The sequence below is a fragment of the Asterias amurensis genome, chromosome 1 (genome assembly GCF_032118995.1).
Source record: "Asterias amurensis chromosome 1, ASM3211899v1".
Lineage (NCBI taxonomy): Eukaryota > Metazoa > Echinodermata > Asteroidea > Forcipulatida > Asteriidae > Asterias > Asterias amurensis.
Genome location: NC_092648.1, coordinates 15,009,545 through 15,030,000, shown reverse-complemented (window position 1 = coordinate 15,030,000; position 20,456 = coordinate 15,009,545). Strand labels below are relative to the sequence as shown.

Genomic DNA, 20,456 nt, shown 5'->3' with positions numbered 1-20,456 from the left:
GCATGTGAATTAATAATGCTTTTTATTAATGACTAACACAGGTTTTAGTACATTTGAAATTAATAAGACATAAATGTCAACATATTATTAATAAGTGGGATATTTCTGTCTTCAGAAAAACCAAGCAAAGAACAAAGTACACAAATCGTGAACCTTCATCCAAGCAAGGTTCACTGTAGTTTCCAATCAAGTATGACCTAAACCAATTCTCACAATATAGAGGCGCCAAAACGAATTATTCCACAATCTGCAAACAAATTGTCACATATTTTACTTCGAGACAGTAATTAATTATCATCCACACCAAAAGGTACAAGAAGAAACAAAATAGATTTTCGAATCCTGAATACCTATGGCTGTTTTCTTAAAATACAACTTCTGTGTATGTTAACACATCAACATCAAACTTGGAATACTACAGTGTAACCTTGCATCTCCTGTTTATAATACTCAACATGGTTCCTAATACTGAGAACAACTATACTAGTGAAATTAATAAATCCATCACCCACACCACCCACAAGAAAACAAATCTTTCAAGACACATTTAGAATTTCTGTGAAACTTTTACGAGAAGAAAAGCAGCATACTTGAAAAACCCTGTATCCAAATTTTAAGTGATTACATCAAAATTTACGAGAGAAAAAAGGCTTCTATAACTACGCAGTGACTCAAAAAAAGAGCTTATGGTATCAAGGCCATTGTACAAATCAGGTTTTTCCGAGGAATTCTTAGGCTCTGAACTCCACCAGCACAGCCTCCCCAGGTGCCAGCTTAACACCATCCATGGACAGCAGCTTGTCCTTCTTTGCGCCATTGGTGCTAAGGATAACCTTGCCCTCGGCGGGCACCCGCTCAGGGTCCGGGGAGTGGAAATTCTCCATGACTTCGCCCGTGCCCACGTTCATGGCCACTAGGTAGAACGGCCAGTCTGGGAAGGACCTCTTGTATGAGATGACACTGTCGGTCTTGATGACCTCGACGAAGTCACCGGCCACGATGGACGGCTTGCCATGGTATTCAGAGAGGATGCTGAACTGGTTGAGGGAGGACATCGGCTTTCCCATTAGAGTCTTTAGGGGGGGGGAACACAAAAGAACAAGATTAAAATTGGAGTTGCTTTTTGCTTTGTTTTCATTTGTAAGAAAACAATTATTTTATAGTTAAAAAATATTGCCTTGTGCTTTAAGAGCAGGAAAAAACCTTTACAAGAAAGAGAATATGTATAGGCCTAAAGCTGATTTAATCAATTAAAATAAAAAATCATACTCTAGAGAAAGTTAGGTTAATAAATAACTTTTAAAAATACATTAGGAAGATGTCTGTTATTTTACAAAGTAAAACACAAATTAAACGATCAACATATAAACAACAACACCGGAGTACAAAAGCAAATATCAAATGCATGAACGTTGTCATACATAAACCATAAATTAAACAGTGGTTTTTGGATGTCCATTGCTTAACCCTCCAACTGTCTGATTATTCAACATAATTCAGCCAGCAACATGATAATATAAAGTGGTGATTTCACTATACATAGCGCACAATATTATACACAGTTCTGAACAGCCAAAAACACCTAACACAGTTTATGAATAATTTCAAATGGTTTATCAAGTCAATGGAAAATGTTATCAATAGATGAAGAGCTTACATGAATCAAATTCAAAGAAGAACATTTCTGAATGCAACGACAACTATAAAACATATCAAATACATTGGAAGCAGAAAAATTGCAATAATTATGTACAAGCATACCAATAATATGGAAGTATACATGTCAATATTTAAAAATGCAATAATATCTTCATCAGGGGAAGGAAAATAAGCAGATATTGAGAGGCAGTTAAGACAAGAAAAACAATGAATTCAAAGCATTACATTAAAGAGAATTTACACATGCTCTCTATAAATGGAAAACAGAGATTAGAATACAATGCAGCTTTTGTCATTCTCCTCTAGATGCAAGCTCAAATCTTTCAAGATGGGAAAAATGGAAAAATATGGTGCTTTAATAACAAATTTTGAAATCAGGAAATATCTTGGCAAATCACAAGCTTCATGTCAATGAAGTCCATCTGTTCTAATTACCTTGATATTAAGTTCTTGGATGTTAGCAGGCAGCGGTAGCCATGTAGAGTTGCCTTTAGTAAAGTTCCCATTGGTGGAGTTATCCCAGGCTAGTGGGGCACGCTCTGGGTCACGTGACAGCTCCTCCCATTTTGCCTAAAAGTAAACAAAAATTTCAAATATTGATTTGATGGTGTAAAAATCTAAAACAAAAACAAGGTGACACAAACGTTTACTTAAACGTTCTTAAGATTCTCACACCAGAGCCAAATTTCACAAAGCTGTCTTTAAGCAAACAAATAGAGGGACACCAGTTGCAACAATGCAAGCGTTTTTGAATTTTAGCTGGAAACCAGTTTTTGTAAAGCAATATTTCTGGAATTTCATGGCTCTGCTTACTGTGGACTTCTTTGTTTACTGCCCATAGAGTCATATGCACTTACAGAGCTCTGTAAGCGCAGAATTTTGTGGTAAGTAGAGCCATAAAATTGGGCCCGTTAATGGTGTGTTTTTGTTTGTGTTGTTTGGTTAATATATAGAGGCAGTTCAAATTACCGAGAATTTGAGAGCCACGGGGTCGACGACGTCATCGATGGTTGCCTGCTCCAGGTTTTCAACGCCCAACTCGTCACCGTAGTAAGAGACTGGAGTACCGGGCAGGGTGAAGAGGAGCATGTTCATTGCATCAACGTAGGCTTTTCCAACGCGGCTGGCAATACGCCCAGTATCATGGCTGCCAAACTGTCAAGAAGGGAACATATAGTGTTGGTTAATAAAAATCGGTATGACATTTTAAGAACACTTTTTCAACTCAAGGATCGTATTATTGAATATAATGAAATCTTATGAAAACTCACGAATGAACATAAAACAAACTGTCTAACTTATACCTTTTTAAGTACAAGCCCTGATATTGTTACCTTGATGGAGACATGGATGGACAATACTGTATCAAACTGTATGCTCTTTAAAACAACCTCCTCCACCCAAATTACCCACTTACCATCCAAGTGTTCCATCGATTGGCAACACCAGCAGCCTCCTTGGCCTCCAGGAAGCCAGTGATGAAGTCCATGATCTTGAGTCCAGACAGCGGGGCCTTCAGTATGTCCACGAGGCCAGTGTTGAGTGGGAGGTCGGCAAGGTAGAAGGAGTCGTTCTTGCCATACTGCATGATGACCGAGTCTTGGTCAAACTTGGACTGGGTTACCATCAATCTGAAGGAATGAAAACAATAATATTCTTAAAATTTCGTTAACTTTAATAAACTTTGTAAATTTGAATGGTCTCAACCTTTTGGTTGTCTTTTTGTTTTGTGGGTTTGTTTTTTTTTTGGGGGGGGGTTGTGTATTGTAACAAGGTACACCGTCTTAAATAATAATAATAATAATTACAACATTTATAAAGCGCTAAATACAGAACTTTCTAAGCGCTATAACCAGATTGACAAAACAGATGGATGGAAAGTTGAGATTTAAAAGTGTCCAATGAAGGAGCTGCTTGAATGTGGGTTGGAAGCTTGTTCCAAAGTGTTGGAGCTATGACTGAAAAGGCCCGATCGCCATAGCGTGTCATGGTGCGGGGTCGTGGGGAAAGCTGGAAATGAGCGATTGAAGAAGAGCAAAGGCGTTGGGTAGCTGATGAGACGTCTTTGCATGGCAAAACAAAATAGACTTCCTTTGGCACATACCTGTACTTTCCGAGGTAGCTCTCATTGTGGAGTAGCGAACGCCATTCCTTCAGCACCATGGCTAGTTTCTCATTGCTTGCCATTGCTACCTCTCCACCGGAGTAGCCCTACAAAAACAAAAGGTGCTTTGTTCGATCAACTGTGTACAATGGAAAAAGTATCTTCAAACTGTTGGCCTATCTCTTTGCATAGTATGTACATGACAATGGCTCATGTTGTCTTCATTATTTAAGAAAGCAAGATCTAGGGGAAAAAAGGAGTCCATTTCAAACGTCAACTAAAGTTACTTTAGTTGATGTTTGAAAAAGTTTGATACATAAAATGCAATTTCCAATTCTTTGAAATCAATTCAATTCAATATTTTTGGAGTTAATTGACAAAAGAATACAGAACAGTAGTCCGAGGGTAAATTTTGTCACGTTGACATGATAAATGTGTAAAAGCAATCAAAGCAATTAATTTGCAACAAAAACTTTACAAATATTAAAATGAACGATTTAATAGAGGAGGAATTATTTATAGTTAGAAAGTTAGAGACTATACTGCACAACCACAAACGAGTGCTACATGTACATTAAGATAAGTCACAAAATGGAATTGATTTGGGTAGGTTGGTATAAAATCTGAATTACAGAAATGATCCTAACTGAAATACTTACTGGTTCTTCACCGCCAGACATCATTGTGGTAGGTTCAGGTTCAGGCATTGGGATCGTGGTACCCTTTGGAACCATGGGGGCAGCGTTTGTGGGGGCTGCTGTCATTGGTACGGTTGTTACGGTTGGCACAGCGGCTGAAAACAAATAAAGAAATGTGCTTGTTGAGGAAACCACAAGTTCAGGAATAATTCCAAGAGTACATATTTTATTCTGGAGATAAATCCATGATGAAAACCTACTTTTTCCCTCCCAGCGTCTCCTACATGTACTTGCCCCCAACCTAACAAAATTTATAAAATAATTTTAAAAATATTTTAAAACATTTAATAAATCAATTTCTGAAAAATTAATCAAAAACAGACACTTGGCAAATCAAACTAGTGAAAAAAAATTCCTTGTCGAGTGTCAGAAACTATTGTCCAAGTTTCTGCTGACTTGAATTAAGCAGATGACTCACTTGTTGCGTTAACTTGTCTTCGACGACGGCCACCACCAACAGGGGCGACTACAACCTCGACCATCTGTGGATCCACCAGGTACTCAATGTTGCTGAAGACAAAACCATCAATCTTGCGATCCAGCCAGAACTTCATTGCTTTCTGAAATCACACAGATTGAATCAATAATTGTTAGAAAAAAGGCTTAATTCTTTCTGGATTTATTGCGTGCATCCTTATAAAAATTGCAGTTATATTCAAATCGTCACTCGAAGTATAGCCTTGCTCAAGGCAGTCGCACTATTCGCTCCGAAAAGACACCGCTGTAAACCCACCCGTATACCCTGTGCGTGGTGCGTGCGATCACACCACATGACCCACCCGTATACACACAGTCGACATGTCACATCATACGACTACTGTGCACACAAGTCATCCGCACTCGTACCACTAACCGCATGCGGAGGCTGTCAGGCCGACAGCCTTGTTGGGTCTGTAACTTCCAGGTTTAATGTGTTTCATGAAAAATATTCCACTTGTGGGAAAAAATGGTCGGATATCCGGATCTCGGATCATGCTCGCTGAGCGTCCATGGTGGTGGTGTGTGATGTAAACATGTCCCGTCTTTCGCTGGCATTATGGTAATGAGCTGACCGTGGGAACTCTTCACTTATTATAGTAATGAGGTCAGTGGCTTCAACACAGACCCTACAAGGCTGTCGGCCGACGTATGCGGATAGTGTACGGGGGCATCGTGTCGTGCGATGTTACGCACAGTGAATACGGGTGGGTTTTTATACAGCGGCGGTCTTTTTTCGGAGTGAATAATTTGACTACCTTGAGCAAGGCTACTCGAAATAAAGGAGGAAAAAAAGGAGAAAGGCGAATGTCATGTGTTAATTTTTAACTGCATTTCAAATGAGAAAAACAGGCATGATATTTGGTTCTTGGGAAAAAAGTAGAAATAGTTTTTCGATCACAAGGGCTGACCTACACTACATGTACACATGGTGTAGGCTTTATTAGATGTTGCAGGCTATTTAATAAAGAAGAAAAAATAGGAAATCAGACAATATCATGCCTGGTAATATGAACTGGGAAATGAGCCCAAGATACAGTTTATTAACCCTTTAATCCTTACAGACTAGACCCGATATAAGACAGACAAGGGTACAACCCTCCTCTCCAATCATCTTACCATTACTTCAGCATTCAATGACTCATTGTTGTAGTTCAAGTCTGGTTGAGACGACAGGAAACGATGGAAGTAGAACTGGCCACGCTCCGCAGAGAAAGTCCAGGCAGATTCACCATAGGCATTTTTCTGGAGGAGTAAATAAAAAATGTTGCCATCATTATAATCTACTATCTAAGTGCCAAGTAACATAGCTCATCAAATTTATATGCGCATACGGACCAAATTTATCCAACAGGTCACACCAAGCTGTAGGCCTATCTAACTATATCCCACTTTACTAATTTGAAAACTCCTTTAGACTGCTTTGTCTTATTATTATACAAGAACAGGTTGAGGAAAACAGGAACATGACAATGATGTCTAATGGAGGAAAAAGTCATTTTTCTTGCACTTTACTGATTCGATACTTCGGTAATGCAATAGTAAAATTACATCACTACCAGAATTACACAAAAACATTCAGTAAGCTGGGAACACTTTTGCTTGGACAAACAAATTAATACCAGTTGTAATTCATATACCAGTGGCCGAAATATGTGAAGGGGGAGGAGGGGATTTTCTCGCATCGTACAGTAGTTTCAGGCTCACAAAGGCAACAGAGACAATTGCCTTTATTGACCCTGGTCATTGCCTTGGTGGCCTTTGAAATGTTCCCATAGGAATTTACGATTTCCTCGAAGGGGGTGCCCTTTACCAAGGAAAAAACGCCCTGTATTCGTACAATTGCCCTTTCAGGCTTGAAGTTATCCCAAACACCCATGAAAATCCTCAAAGGAATTCCTGAGATTCCCAGAACACAATAAATACACAATAGGAGGGTAGCAGCCACCTATATAGCGCCAAACAGTAAACCAGACGGTGCGTACATCCCTTCCCCCCCATCTGCCTCCAAAAATGATCAGTATTATTACTCACGATGTCATTTGGTGGTTGGTCACCAGCGGCTCCTGTCCCATCAGCCCACACATAGAAGTCACTGTACATACTGTCATTGGACTTCATGCTGTCCAAGAACCAAGGATGCTTGTTACTGGAGTGGTTGGGCACAAACTCAAGAACCAACTTGATCTCTGAAAGAGCAGAAAGAAAAAAAACATCCATTCAATTAAAAGAATTGAAAAAATAGCTTCATGATTTTCAAAAACTACGTCAAAATGCTTCTTAAATTGTAAACATCATTATATGTAGTTACTGTGACGAGGTAAACAAACACATGAATGCATTGTACATGTAAGAGTTATTGCAAAGTAAGTACAGCATCGACCGTTAAGTTTCTCTATATTAAATTGGGCTCGTGGTTGAAGTGCCACAGTCTTAGGAGTGGCATTGTAGGCACCAGTTTGTATGCGCCCTCCTCAGAGTGTAATCATTGTAACAATTCTCATCACTGTAATCCAACATGAAAAATAATAAATTAAACATAGAACTGAAACAATTTTGGAATGCAAGTTTTGACAGATTATCTGGCCTGTGTTTTTAAAAGGTTTTTTTTTTTTAAGTGTAATTTGCCTTTAATGGAGAGTCACTGTACAGACCAGTAAACCCAGTAAAGTGCACTTAGCTAGTCAGGGGTGAACTCAGCCACTTTCGAGGCAGACACAATAGGCAAGCTTTAGTGGATAAACCCCGTGTGAAAGAGTAGTGCTTTCATAAAATGTACATTCACCTCAAAAGATTATGACGGTCTGAAATTTCTCAAATGTAGTTTTTTTTCTTTTTTTCTTTTTCTTCATGGTTTTGGGTTGTTTGATCAGGGTTAATTTGAGGTTGTTTGCTAATGGGGGTTGGTGGACTGGGGCGACGGGAATCAACTTTTTATCATGCACGAATGGTATGTTCTTTCAAGCGGATTTGAGGCTCCAGCTACTGTTGCTGTTAAAGGTTATCTTTACATGCAGAGCTCTTGTCTTGAGCGTACAAAAGAGGAATCATGACTCTTAAAAATATTCCCATAGTGTAGACATTCTAAGTAGTTAGACTTTCTGGATTTTGTGAGGAATTTCCCTTCTCTTTAGGGAAAAGGGTCTTGCCACAAAAACTAAGGAAGGAAATTTATTCCTGGTTTTAATTCTTATTCAAAGGACAAAATTGAAGGCAATGAAGAGTTACATGTAAATTATACTGTACATAGTAGTTCCATTTAGCATTGTTTTGGGGGAAACTTTTGGCCAGTGTTCATTTTTTGCTCTGCAGGCTGCAGCAGGACAGAATTTGTTGGCAACAAAAAGATTTGTTGGCAACAAGTTCTACTAAGAGCGCCAATCTTCCACTTGAGTTTCCTGTTTTTTACATGTCGCTTAAAATAATCCGGCTGCACCAAGCAATGTGGTCGTTCTATTCAATGGGCACAGAGAGGTTGAAGCAAGGGACAAGCACATATTACATGCTGGTCTGCTGATAACAATTCTGCATACAATGCAAGTATGGTTGGTATAAATGTGTGCTTATAGCTGGCCACAGATACATGTACAGTGTATTGATCCGGATCAAACTGGTTCTAACAATGGTTTATGGAAATACTCAATTGTATACATACATGTAGCCACACTTTGTGAGGTGAGAAGTGGAAAGTGAAAAGCAGTGACTAAGCAATTATTCACTTTCCCAAATACTATAAGAGATCCGGTATGCACTAAACCAAAATGTATGTCAGATGAAAAATGAAGTAGGTTTTAAGGGTTAAGCCTCTGAAGATCTCTTTTAATTGTTTCCTTCTTTAATTTCTCAGAAGGAAGACATCCTGATAGAATGATGGTTGGGTTTGCCTTGTATTTTCTTCATTGACTAGACAGCTTTTGTGAGTGATCCATGTTCTAAGGTTTTCCATCATCATTGTCAGTAATTGTCACTATGTCATAGAATTGTGTGTAGCCAGTAATTTACAGTTTGCATGTAACAATGGAAACACACAGGTTTTGAATTGGTCATTCGGTGGTCCAACTGGCGATTTAATGGCTAGCGGACAACTGTATTACCTGAGGGTGAACACAGTACACTGCATATGGTACACAAGATTTATACCAGGCAATTTTACCACGCCACAGACAAAGTCACTTTGGATAGCTGGTTCAAATTTCAAAAGTGCGTCATATCCTCTTCCCACTGAATGACTTGTCTTTGTGATTAAAGAAAACCAAACGCCCTTTAAGAGAGACACGAAGAACCCTTGAATTCCGTGGCGCTTCTTCATAACAGGGAGAATGTCAAATCGTTCCGGGTTCACACCCCACCCAAGATGCCTGAAGATTTGTTCCACTGTAATAATCAGAAAGCACCGAGTATATGGTGCCATAAGTGTCTGTGTTGGTTGGTCAAAAAGTAAAATCAGAAGCCATCAGAGTATTTGTAAAATTAGGCTGATCATTATCTGTTCCACAATCATAGAGCTGCCTCAGCATGACCAATTATTGCTTATTCTGCTAAGCAAAAGTAGACCAGGTACCAGTCACAGATCATTTAGATAGTCAGTGTTGGAGATACTACATGTAACATGTAAACTTTGACTGGTAACCTGATTCTGGTAAGCAAGATACTATTGCGCTAAGCAACTTTTTAATGCTAATAATCAGCTTTCTTAAACCAGGCCCTGATCCTTATAATTCACCAAACCCTCTCATTAAGATGAATTGCTTTTCTTGCGGAGAACTTAATTAATTTCAGATTGGAATAAACTTCAGGTCATGAAACACTTCCTTATCAACTCAACTGGCACAAAGATGACGCAGAAAAAAATGTCAAGTTGAATATGTAAACAAGCAGTGTCTTGGATAACACAAGATTTCTCAATGACAATGATTCAGCAAAACTACACCGCATTTCCTTGAAACTTAAAGCATGATTCAGCCATAAATTATAAATGCACCTTGTGAACACACTGCACAAACATGCTTTTTTATAATTCAAGGTACTCTGTTAAGCCTATCCCTTTGCATTTGCTGGTGAACAAGCGAAACCAATGGATATATTTAACTTGTTTTTGTACACCAAAAAAGGAGGGATGTTTTCAGCAGAGAAACTTGTGTATTTTTTTAATTAACGAAGAAGAAATATAGCATGCTAATATGCGGAAATTGTGTGACAAGTTTGACAGTATTATACTAAATTCCCCGCCCCTCTTGCCCCTTCCAAGTCAGTTCAATGAAATCAAAACTTGAATAAAGGCACAGGATCCCCATTCAGCTGCCCCCATTATTTTTCTTGCTTCGGCAAAATGAACACATAAGCTAAAAACAGTGTGTAAACAGAAAGTTAAAAAACACATTCAGGCTTATTGTAAATAAAATAAGCCTACCTTTCTCTTGCAGTGCGACGACCAACTCATCAAAGTGGGTGAGGTTGCCGAGGAGGGGATCAACGTTGGTGAAGTTGATGATGTCATAGCCAATGTCAGTCGTCATCTCAGGCTGTTCATAGATGGAGGTCAGGTACAGTACCTTCACCCCAAGGGTCTCAAGGTAGTCCAAGTTCTTGGTCAACCCTGAAAGAAAGAAAGAAATTACATGGAACTGTTATTTTTCCTGCTCTTCATTATTCAGCTTGCCCTAGTTTGTTACTTATTAGGACATAATGACAGCCACTGCAATGTGGTACAGATGTAATGCAACGATCTAGCCTCCAACTAAAGTAGGACAATGTAGAAGGGATGCTTTAAAAAAAATTGCTGGGTTAAATTCGACCTACAAAGTTATTGCTTTGTTTTATAGTTGATGACAAATTTTTTGGAATGTTCGTTTTATTTTGAGACTGCTTACATCATAATTTTGTTTCATTTTGAGAATGCTAAATGACAATATTATTAATAAGCAGGCGAGGAACTACACTGACGCCACAGACTAGAGTGCCTTTGTTGCCCTGGTCTTGGCATTGGTGTCCCTTGAAAAGTTTTTTGATGGAAGTGCCCTGTTGCAAAATGAAAATTCCATGCCCTTTAAGTAAAAGACACATTTTCCCCCATCCCCCCTGCGGACCCAGACACACAATTACAGTGGAATAACAAAATGTTGGATTTCAATTGATGGGATTAATGTTTGCACTCTCCACCAATCTCCAGGGGGGAGGTCCCCGGCTGTGCAGATGTTTCTTTCTGGCTGTGGTTCAAAAAGAGACGCTGGTTGATTGACATGTTATTGACCTTTCCCGAATTCACTGGTAGTACTGCCAGTCTACGTACTACGTTGGGTGGATTACCATGTCACCAATGAGCCTTGACTGATGATTAGTTTCAATATCAGGTTGGCACTGACTCAAAAGTTACAAAACATAACCTTGTGATGGAAAAGCACTTATGCATGGAATGAAGAACCAAATAGCCCCCTTGCAAATAGTACTCTTGAATCCCCTCTCCCACTACTAGCCACGCCCATTCAAAAACAAATTTATAAACAAGTTGAGTTTGAAAATATTAATTATTATAAATTTAACATTTAAGAAATTATTTACATGAAACTAATTTATTTTAAATAATAATAATATTTGCAACCAAAAATTTCCCAAGTTTTTTATCAATTTTTAGAAAGGTTCTGGTTTTGTATTTGGTTACTAATAAAATATCCCAATTTTCAATAACTTTCACTCAGTTAACCGTTTGATTTTGAAGATCTCCATGCTCTACTACTGGCTTATTTTGTTATTTGTTATTTCCTTGAACCTTATATGCTAGTGTCACTTGTCCTGTTTTTAAATTATAATATTATAATGACCGCCCCCACACACAGGAGTGATCTACCCACGCACAAAATATCATTAGGCCTATACCACAAATGATAGCTAGCCACACACAGATAAATATTCAGAAAATAGCAGATGTTTTTGTTTGCGGCTGATTGATACCAATGCAATATGCGGGTGGATTATAACAATCATGTAGACGTAGGAGTGGCTCTGAATTAAATATTTATAACAACATGGTCATGGAGCGTATCTTACTTTCAAATCAAATGAGATATTGCCTGCTTTTTTGACATGTTTGATCCTGGTTTGATAGGGGCCTACCCATGCTAACACACATCCAATTCTTCAATGAAGAAAAACCCCCAGCTGAAAACAAAACTTTGAATGAGTGAATTGAAACTGATATTTTAGTAGACAGTAGGCCTATACTATAGGGCCTATTTAATATAGCTTAGAACAGCAGTAATTATCATGAACACTCTTTAAAATAGTCTTAAGATATATCTACCTTTGATGTCTCCATAGCCATCGCCGTCCGAGTCGCGGAATGACCGCGGGAAGACTTGGTACATGGCGCTCTTTTCCCACCATTCTACGTTGGGACATCGCGGCACTTTGACAACAATCACAATGGCTGCAATCAGCATAGCAATCCAGGCAACCCAGAACAGAATCAGGAGGATGTTGCGGGCCCAATTCCATCCTGGGGTGTTCGCTACTTTGAGCAATTCCTCCTTTCCAAGCCCGGTCCATTCGGCTTCTTGTTGTTGCTCCATTTCACCGCCGCCGCCTTTTTCTGGATCGGTAGTCGGTGCCATTTCGTATTTGTCGTAGTCGGCTTTTCTGGAGTCCCCCATGGTGGTTGCCTTTTTATACCCCTCAGTCAGGACGGGAAAATTAACGGAATTGAGCCTTCCTGCAGTGGGAGCAGAGGTCTAAGATGACTAACAGCTGCTGGGATTTCAATCTTCGAATTTGGGGGGGGGGAAGGTTAAGCCTTGTCAACGGGTTCACTTCCCGAGAGTGTGCTGGCAATGTTTATGTTGCTAATGTATTCTGCACTAAGATTTACTACGTCCCGTTGTTATGAATGATTGGCGCGCTCTAATCGATGCCGGTTTTTGTGTTGTTCTAGACGGCTTCGCCACGTGCACGCACGTACCGCGCCTCTGCTTCTGGAACCGGATTTATCCAGATCCAAATAAACTTGTTCAAGTCCTTTCAGTTGCAACGCTGTGGACGCTTCAAAACCCATTGTAATTACCCAGACGTCACCGACGGCATTTCTCCACTATCGTGCAAGGTAACTCATACTTTCCCCGTAAAACCGAGGTGTAACTGCAATGAGACTCTTGGCGTGTTTATGAAGTAATTATTTATACAAAGACGAGATGATTTATCAGGAGGGGTTACCTGCGAGGAAGGACAAATGAATTTAAAATTAAATTACAATAGTGATTAAATTTGTAATGAAAAGATACTTCCAATGTAACTAATGTACATGTATTTTGTGTTCAAAACTAAAAATATTGTTTACTTTTTTCTTTTAATTGAAAACTTTAAGCAGAGTTGAAATTATGTCCACCCATTTTTTTATGGAATAGCCCACTTTCAGCACGCAGCGTTGCATCATTTTTTTTACACAGGGCGCGGATTATGTGGACAAATTTGGAAAGCTCGCCTGCCGTGTGGAATGCATACCTTTCATTCACTTCAATACCAATTAGTAAATATTGATAAAATTGAGATTCATTTTAAACATTATCACAAAAAGAGAGCGAAGTTCCTTGTTACATTTAGTCTTTCATTACACTTATTTATTTATTTGCCCCCATTTCTTTCAAAATGAGTACACACATTATTCTCACACCTTTAAAACTATCTACCACACGTTTATTATATTCAATACTTGTTTCAAAAATAAAATATATATTGTTTCAACCTAAAACTTTGTCCAATTGTTATGAGTAAAAGATTTTAAGCACCGACATGGAATAAAAAACCAATACGTGCTTTGGATAGGTTGCCTCAACTTTTTTTATAATTTTTTTTAACGTAAATTAATACATTTATGATGTACTGCACAGGTTTAACCAAATTAAAGGTTGCCGTCAATACAGTCGCCAATGCTGTGCATGGTTAGACTATAGGGGCTACTGTATAGCGCCGGTCACCGGCATTAATTCTGAAAAAAATGCACATTAATACTACAGTACACTAGACTGCATCCAGTTTGCAACATTTCTATCAGGAAATTGTTTCGCTAAAAATAAAAAATAAAAATCGTTTAAAATTATACCAACAGTTTTGCAAATTGCTTATTACCGTTACTTTCGTTAGGGGCCTTTCGTAATAGGCCCACGGTCCATAACATACTCGTATAATACTGGACGGTACAAAACCCGACGATGCCACGATGGTAAAAGTTAATACCATATTGATGGTTTATACATTAATACAATTGCCTCTCCCGATCGTAGAAAAATACTAGAAAATTCAACAGTCTTTCCTATTCGAGTTTGGTCAGATGCCACAACGACCGTACCATCCATAGGAATTCCTTCAGATGAGTTCTCGAAGTCCTCAGTCACGCCATAGTTTCCAACGTTGATGGCAGCAAACACAGCTAACGGTGTCCCACTGTCGCTGCCGTCGCTGTGCCTTGTAAAAGCGAAGATTTCTTTGAATGTTTTATGCAGACGAAACCCGTTGATTCCAAATAGTTCTGGATTGCCTCGACGGAAGTGAATTGTTTGCTGAATGAAAGCAAGGTGGGAGGTGTTGACTTGTCTTTGGATCTATTAAAAAAAAGCACAATAATGTAAAATAAAAGTTTGAAATTTATAGTGCTCGAAAATAATTAATTTCTTGGGATTTCTCTGGCTCAGAGGACCGGTCGCTGCAACATTATGAAACGTGTTTCTCATTATAAGAAGTTACCCCCAATTTCAATCAATGTGTCAATATTACGATTTTAAGATTGTGTCATAAATTATTGAAATGTTGAGAATGGCTGCATCTATAAATAGATGAATAATGAAAGAAAGAAATATAATATAATGACATTGTTATTCAATTGTTGTACCTGTACGTTGACCTGGCTTGCATTCACGCCGACTGGTATCCACGGTTCTGTCGATGCATCAGTAAAACCAGCATTCGTATCCGTGGACCACTGCATTGGTAACCGGGTAAGCTCTCTGTCTGACTCCATCTAAAATGAAAATAATGATCATAATCAATTGAATTTCTTCTTCTTGTTCTTCTTCCACAGTTTGTTTTGAACATAACAATGATATTTTGGTGCTTAGACAATCATTTAGATCATCATAGTTCTCATCATCATAGCAAAAAATTTACCCTGCTGGAACCAATTCCCTTTTCTCACAATGCCCTTTGTCGCTACATGTGGAAGAAATTCCCCCAAAGCAAGTCTCAGAAGGAAGATTAGGCTACCATTTCATTTTTCTTTCGATTTCATCCGTTTCGACACTTATGGCAAACTAATTATAAGGAACATGTAACACGTGCACGAGAGCAGGTTTACATGCAACCAGGTCCATCTCCAAGAAGAAAACACTAGATCTTGAATTCTATCTTTGGAGACTATGTGGAGGCCTTTTTCAATGTGCTCCTTCTGGTTCAGTGCCTCAAAATTGCCTGTCAAAGCATTATTGCATTATTGAGTATTTCCGCACTTCATGCATGTCTCGATTATCTTACCAATATCGTGGCAGGATCAGTGGACGATAAGTTAATCTTCACTCCGTCCACCATACCAATCTCATCTCCGTAGTATATCACAGGCGAGCCTGGTAGCATAAGCATCAGGAAGAGCAAAGCTTTGGTAAAATGGGCGCTAGTGCGTGATGCGATGCGGCTTACGTCTGCCGTGCCAACCTGTATGATTAGCGGAGATTGTTTAAAAGTTTCAAATAAAAAGTTTTAAAAAAATCTGGTAGTTAGAAACTGAATTTCACATTATTGTGAACAGATTATTAGTTCTTAAAAATTACAAAGACACCTATAGGTGCATGCACCAACAAAGTAAATGTTTGAATTGATTTTGTTTACCCTTTTCAAAAAACTATATTGAAAAAATATGATATCACATCCTGAATTTTCACTCACTGCATTCACTTTTATTTATGTCGTTTTCAAGAGTGGTTTTTTTTGTTTTGTTTTTTTTTTAATTCGACGCAGAAGAACAATTCCGAATTCGGAAAAACGCAGAGCAATCAGAATATCGATACATCAAAAATGGAAATGTCCCTGTTCTTTTCATCGTCCCTTTAAGTTAATAATTATTACAACTGTAAAACAATAATTTTTAAACTTAAACTGTAATAATTTACAATGTTTTAATAAGACGAAATAAATAAATTAACTATTGCAATAAAAACGAAAACTTACAGCCCAGTTTCGGGACACCGAGGAAGGTCCAGCAGCGATCCAGTTCTCGACGGCCGCCCGTATCTGATGACCGTCCAGCGGTACGGACAAGTCCAGAAACATGAAGTTAAATGGATATCCAGCTCGCTTCACCTCAACGTCCATAGATGCATTGCTGTAAATCGCTGCAGCTAGGCCGAGATCAGTGCCAACATCAACCACAAGAAGTCTGTAGGTTCGGATATATTATTTATTAATCTACAATGTCACTTCATTTTATACCTGTACAAATAAGTGCAGGTGAGGCCCAATATTGTCAGAAAATAAACTTGGGGAACAACCATGTAAAAAAACTCTTTAGGGAGAAGTGCTGTTTCTGAAGAACTTGTGCGGTCTCGATTTTTAGAAATAGAATACTCTGATCGTCTTCACAAGAATGCAACCAGAGGAACACACCATCACCACATCGATACCACACTGGTTCTTCTTATAGAACTACTTCTCACAGCCGAAGTTTATACACGGATGTACCGGCATTAACTATAAACGAGTTTTATATACATGGACCTGCAAATAGTTTTACTGATAGGATCCACACCATGCAAAACCATTCAACCATTACACAATAAGTATTCATTACCACGTTTATTGTCACAACCTTATATCGGTTCCGACTCGGAACACTAAACTTTTAGGAACCATTTTCTGATGAAGTGAAAGAGATGTGATACAATGAACTGACTTACTTCGATTTTGATTTCGGTCGACCAGGGGCATCATTTTTGTATTCATCCATAAGTTGGCCCCATCCTCCTACTACATCCTGTACATGCATTCTGTTCGGTTCCTAGTCAACAGAAATGAGAGAAGTCATCTTTTAAAATCAAGGTTTTGTTTTTGCCTCTCACGCGAATGTCACTTCATCCGTCGCTTATTTCCATTCATTCATTGCAATTTTGGGGGTTCAGTGATTTATTGTAAAGCTTCATAGAAAACAATGATTCCACCAGTCCTGGGGTCGTGTTGACAATATTTCACGGTAAATCCAATTTGCCCAAAATGTTGAAGTGGACATTATAATACGGGGAGTTCTCCCGTTCTGCAGCGAAACTCAAATTTTGAAGTCGTTCGTTTTGCAGCCACTCTGAAATATTGGGAAAATGATTGGGAAAAAAAGCCCGGTCTGTAAAGTCCTCGGAAAGATTGAAAGACAAATTTATGACGATAAAAAAACCATCTTGTACTTTTCTTACCGGCATATCACCAGATGAGCTGACACTTCCATCGTTATTATCTGAACTGTACGGCGCCATCACTGCTTCAAAGATGCGATCTGTATGGTGCATGTATAAACCATCAACTCCCCTGCCCAACCAGAATGACATGGCAGCCTACATTGTGCAAAATATTCACAAACATTGATTATTTTGTCCACTCTTTAAGCTTGATATATCAAAATGTGTTTTCGTGTAGAAAACTATGCGAGCACGTCCGATGCAGTGGTTAGATTGCAGGACTTGCGACTGCAAGGATGTTGGTTTCAGACTATCAAGCTTATCACGGATTTCACAACGACCAGAAACGTGTTCAGCTACTGAAACACAATCTATTGATGTGTGCAATTCGTATGAGAGAGGTTTGGCTGTTGAGGTTGATGTTTATATCAACTTGTGTGAGTTTGCCGAGTACTATTGACGGGAAGATCGTCTAGAAAAAAAGGGGGAAAAACCCGAAAACACCCAACAAGCAAACAAACTGATAAACGAAGGATATAGACCTAATCAAAGTTTGGTATATGCCTCGTTTTGGTTACAGTCTAGTCGAAGGTAAACAAAACGGCTGCAAAAAAGTTTGTTTATGGACTTGGTGGAGGCCAATTCTGCGAAACTTTACCTGGATGTCCCTGACGACCTTCGGGTTGTGGTAATTCAGATCGGGTTCCTCCGTCATAAACGTATGGAGATACCACTGCTGTCTGCTGGAATCGTACTCCCACGCCGAACTGCCCTCTGTTGACAACTAAGTAATTAATTAAATTAATGAGGCGGTCGTTAATTAAAAGAACCTTAAATTGAAGTCGTCGAGATTGAAATGGCCGAGTGTGGAGGGACGAAATGAATGTAAAGTTCGACAGCAATAATGGCGTGGGACAGGGGTTTAGGACAAGGGTTGGGACAAAGGTTGGGACAAAGATTGGGAGCCCCCCCCCCCCCAAAAAAAAAAAAAAAAAAAAAATCCTTTGAGAAGTTATTTCAACTCGGACACATAGAACAATGCATTATTATTTTCGTATCGAACCATTTCTGTAGGCGGTCCCCCATCCAGACCGTCTGCCCAAACGTAATAGTCGCTGTAGGCGTTGTCATCACTCTGCCGACTCTGTTGAAACCATGGATGCTGGTCACTAGAATGGTTCGGAATGAACTCCAGTATTAGCTTCATACCTTCCAATCAAACAATAAGACAAAAGGTTATTAAAAAGCACATCTTGTCAGACACGATGCCCGTTTAATATCAAAGTTTGTGTTTTCTTGTTTGGTAATGGATTTTAGGCAAGTCTGCGGGGAGACTTTTGATCTCGTGCGTTGACAGCTACTAAAACAATGAGTTAGAATGATAGTTATTAAAACACATAGATCTTACTTTTGTTGTGCACTGCGGCCACGAGCTCTTCAAAATCTTGCAAAGTTCCAAAGACTCCATCCACTGCAGTAAAATTAGTGACGTCCATCCATATATCCAGTCTAGAGGACTCGAATATTGGTCCCAGCCAGATGGCGTCCACTCCCAAGTATGCAAGATAGTCTAGCCGCGAGATAATTCCTGTAAATATTAAAATATAAAGTCACTGGACACGTTCGTATTTGTCAAAGACCGGTAGCCATATTCTCACTTGGTGTATTCCAACATTAGGGGCCTAAAATAACAAATCTGTGAAAATTGTGGCTCAAATGGTAATCGAAGTTGCAAGAGATCAATGAAAGAAGAAAAACCCTCGTTGCACAATCGGTATGCTTTCAGATGACCGAGAAAGGTTTCAGCGCCTGAGTCTTCCACAAGTGGCTTTAGGGCCCGAGTCTTTCTCAAATGGCTTCAGGGCCCGAGTCTTTCACAAATTCAAATATTTTAGTTAGAAATTACATCTTTCTCAAAGTTACTTCAGAGGTATTACAGTTGTTTCCGCCAATGTTTTATACTATCAACAGCTCTCCATTGCTGGCAAGTGAGTTTTGAGTAATATCAAATGTGTCCATTGCGTGCATTCAGGAAACAAAACAGGATAGAAGACATTGAACTTTAAGCGGCGAGTGGGCGGGGCTGATCGTCTCCCTTTACGGTGTTGTCTTTACGAGTAAACACGCCCCCATTGAGGTCATGACCAAAGCGACTGCTGCGAAGAAAACATCCAGTTCGTTGAAATCGACAGTGAAACCAAGGAGGGCTTCCTTCCTCCATGGTGGAACCAACCACACAATACACTGCAATTTTTCGTTTATGGGTCTTGTTGATATAGACTTAAGTAAATTCATGCAGTGTTTATTTACATTTGGTGAGGAATAGAAATTTTCATCGCTGAATAAGTTATTATGAATGAAGGTCATGCATAATATTTGTACATGCATTTATGTCTCGTGTGTATAAATGCAAACAAGCCTACCTTTAATATCTCCCAAACCATCCCCATTACTGTCTTGGAAGGAAGATGGTACAACCTGATAGCTGATGGCAGTTTCATACCAATGCCTCTCACCCGAACATACAGTCTCATCAGTGTGTCCTCTGGCCAAGATAACGATACACGCTATGAACATAGCCAGCCAAACAACGCCAATCGAACCCAGCAAGACCCAACGGGCCACCCGCCAGACGGTGTGGCTAGACCGTACATCTACCTCGTACTGGTCCATCCCGGCCCAACTGGCCTGGTAGAAGATGCCGTCATCCTCGTCGAATTTACCGGTGCTGAGGTTGCGAGGGATGCGCTGGCGGAGGTCTAGTTGCGGACTTGGCTCTGTGCTTATAATATCCGGACTGAACGACGGGTTTGCTGTGCCGTCCATTTTTAATTTACAGACGGTTACTATTCGTACTGCAGGCCTGTGTCAGTCTTTTGTATTGAACTTTTTTTTTTTTGCAGTAGCCGTGACAGGACAATGTACACATAAGAGTAACATAACAAAAGCCACTGTGGGTGAGTTATGCAGCCCGGCTGAATAATCATTGACAATAATAATTGAGTTGTATACTCAATGAAGATGTCATAATGGGCATTATAAGTACGTTAAATAGGCTGGTTCACTCATCTACCTCCATGCTCATAGTGACCTCAGACAAGC

General features: G+C 39.3%; 1 protein-coding gene across 1 annotated transcript; it reads right to left on the bottom strand.

Moving 5' to 3' along the window:
- Positions 1-5: 5 nt before the first annotated feature.
- LOC139944386 (uncharacterized) lies at positions 6-20,214 on the bottom strand. Its single transcript, XM_071941397.1, has 23 exons — positions 19,778-20,214; positions 18,763-18,942; positions 18,418-18,563; positions 18,013-18,138; positions 17,373-17,510; positions 16,866-16,966; positions 16,141-16,348; positions 15,451-15,627; positions 14,813-14,941; positions 14,161-14,525; positions 13,614-13,635; positions 13,042-13,140; positions 12,236-12,662; positions 10,349-10,534; positions 6,973-7,127; positions 6,058-6,183; positions 4,880-5,021; positions 4,423-4,556; positions 3,764-3,870; positions 3,077-3,290; positions 2,629-2,814; positions 2,095-2,229; positions 6-1,073 (listed from the first exon to the last, which is right to left on the bottom strand). The coding sequence occupies exons 1-23, from the start codon at positions 20,178-20,180 to the stop codon at positions 732-734; spliced, it is 4,248 nt and encodes a 1,415-aa protein (XP_071797498.1). The 5' UTR covers positions 20,181-20,214; the 3' UTR covers positions 6-731.
- Between the last annotated feature and the right edge of the window lie 242 nt (positions 20,215-20,456).

Bases quoted from the DNA above. Each gene is read 5' to 3' on its own strand.
- LOC139944386 (XM_071941397.1), bottom strand. From the start codon at position 20,180: ATGGACGGCACAGCAAACCCGTCGTTCAGTCCGGATATTATAAGCACA. The intron at 18,564-18,762 runs GTAAGATCTATG...TTTGATTGGAAG, and splicing joins GGCCGCAGTGCACAACAAAA to GTATGAAGCTAATACTGGAG. The intron at 10,535-12,235 runs GTAGATATATCT...TCTTTCTTTCAG, and splicing joins TGGCTATGGAGACATCAAAG to GGTTGACCAAGAACTTGGAC.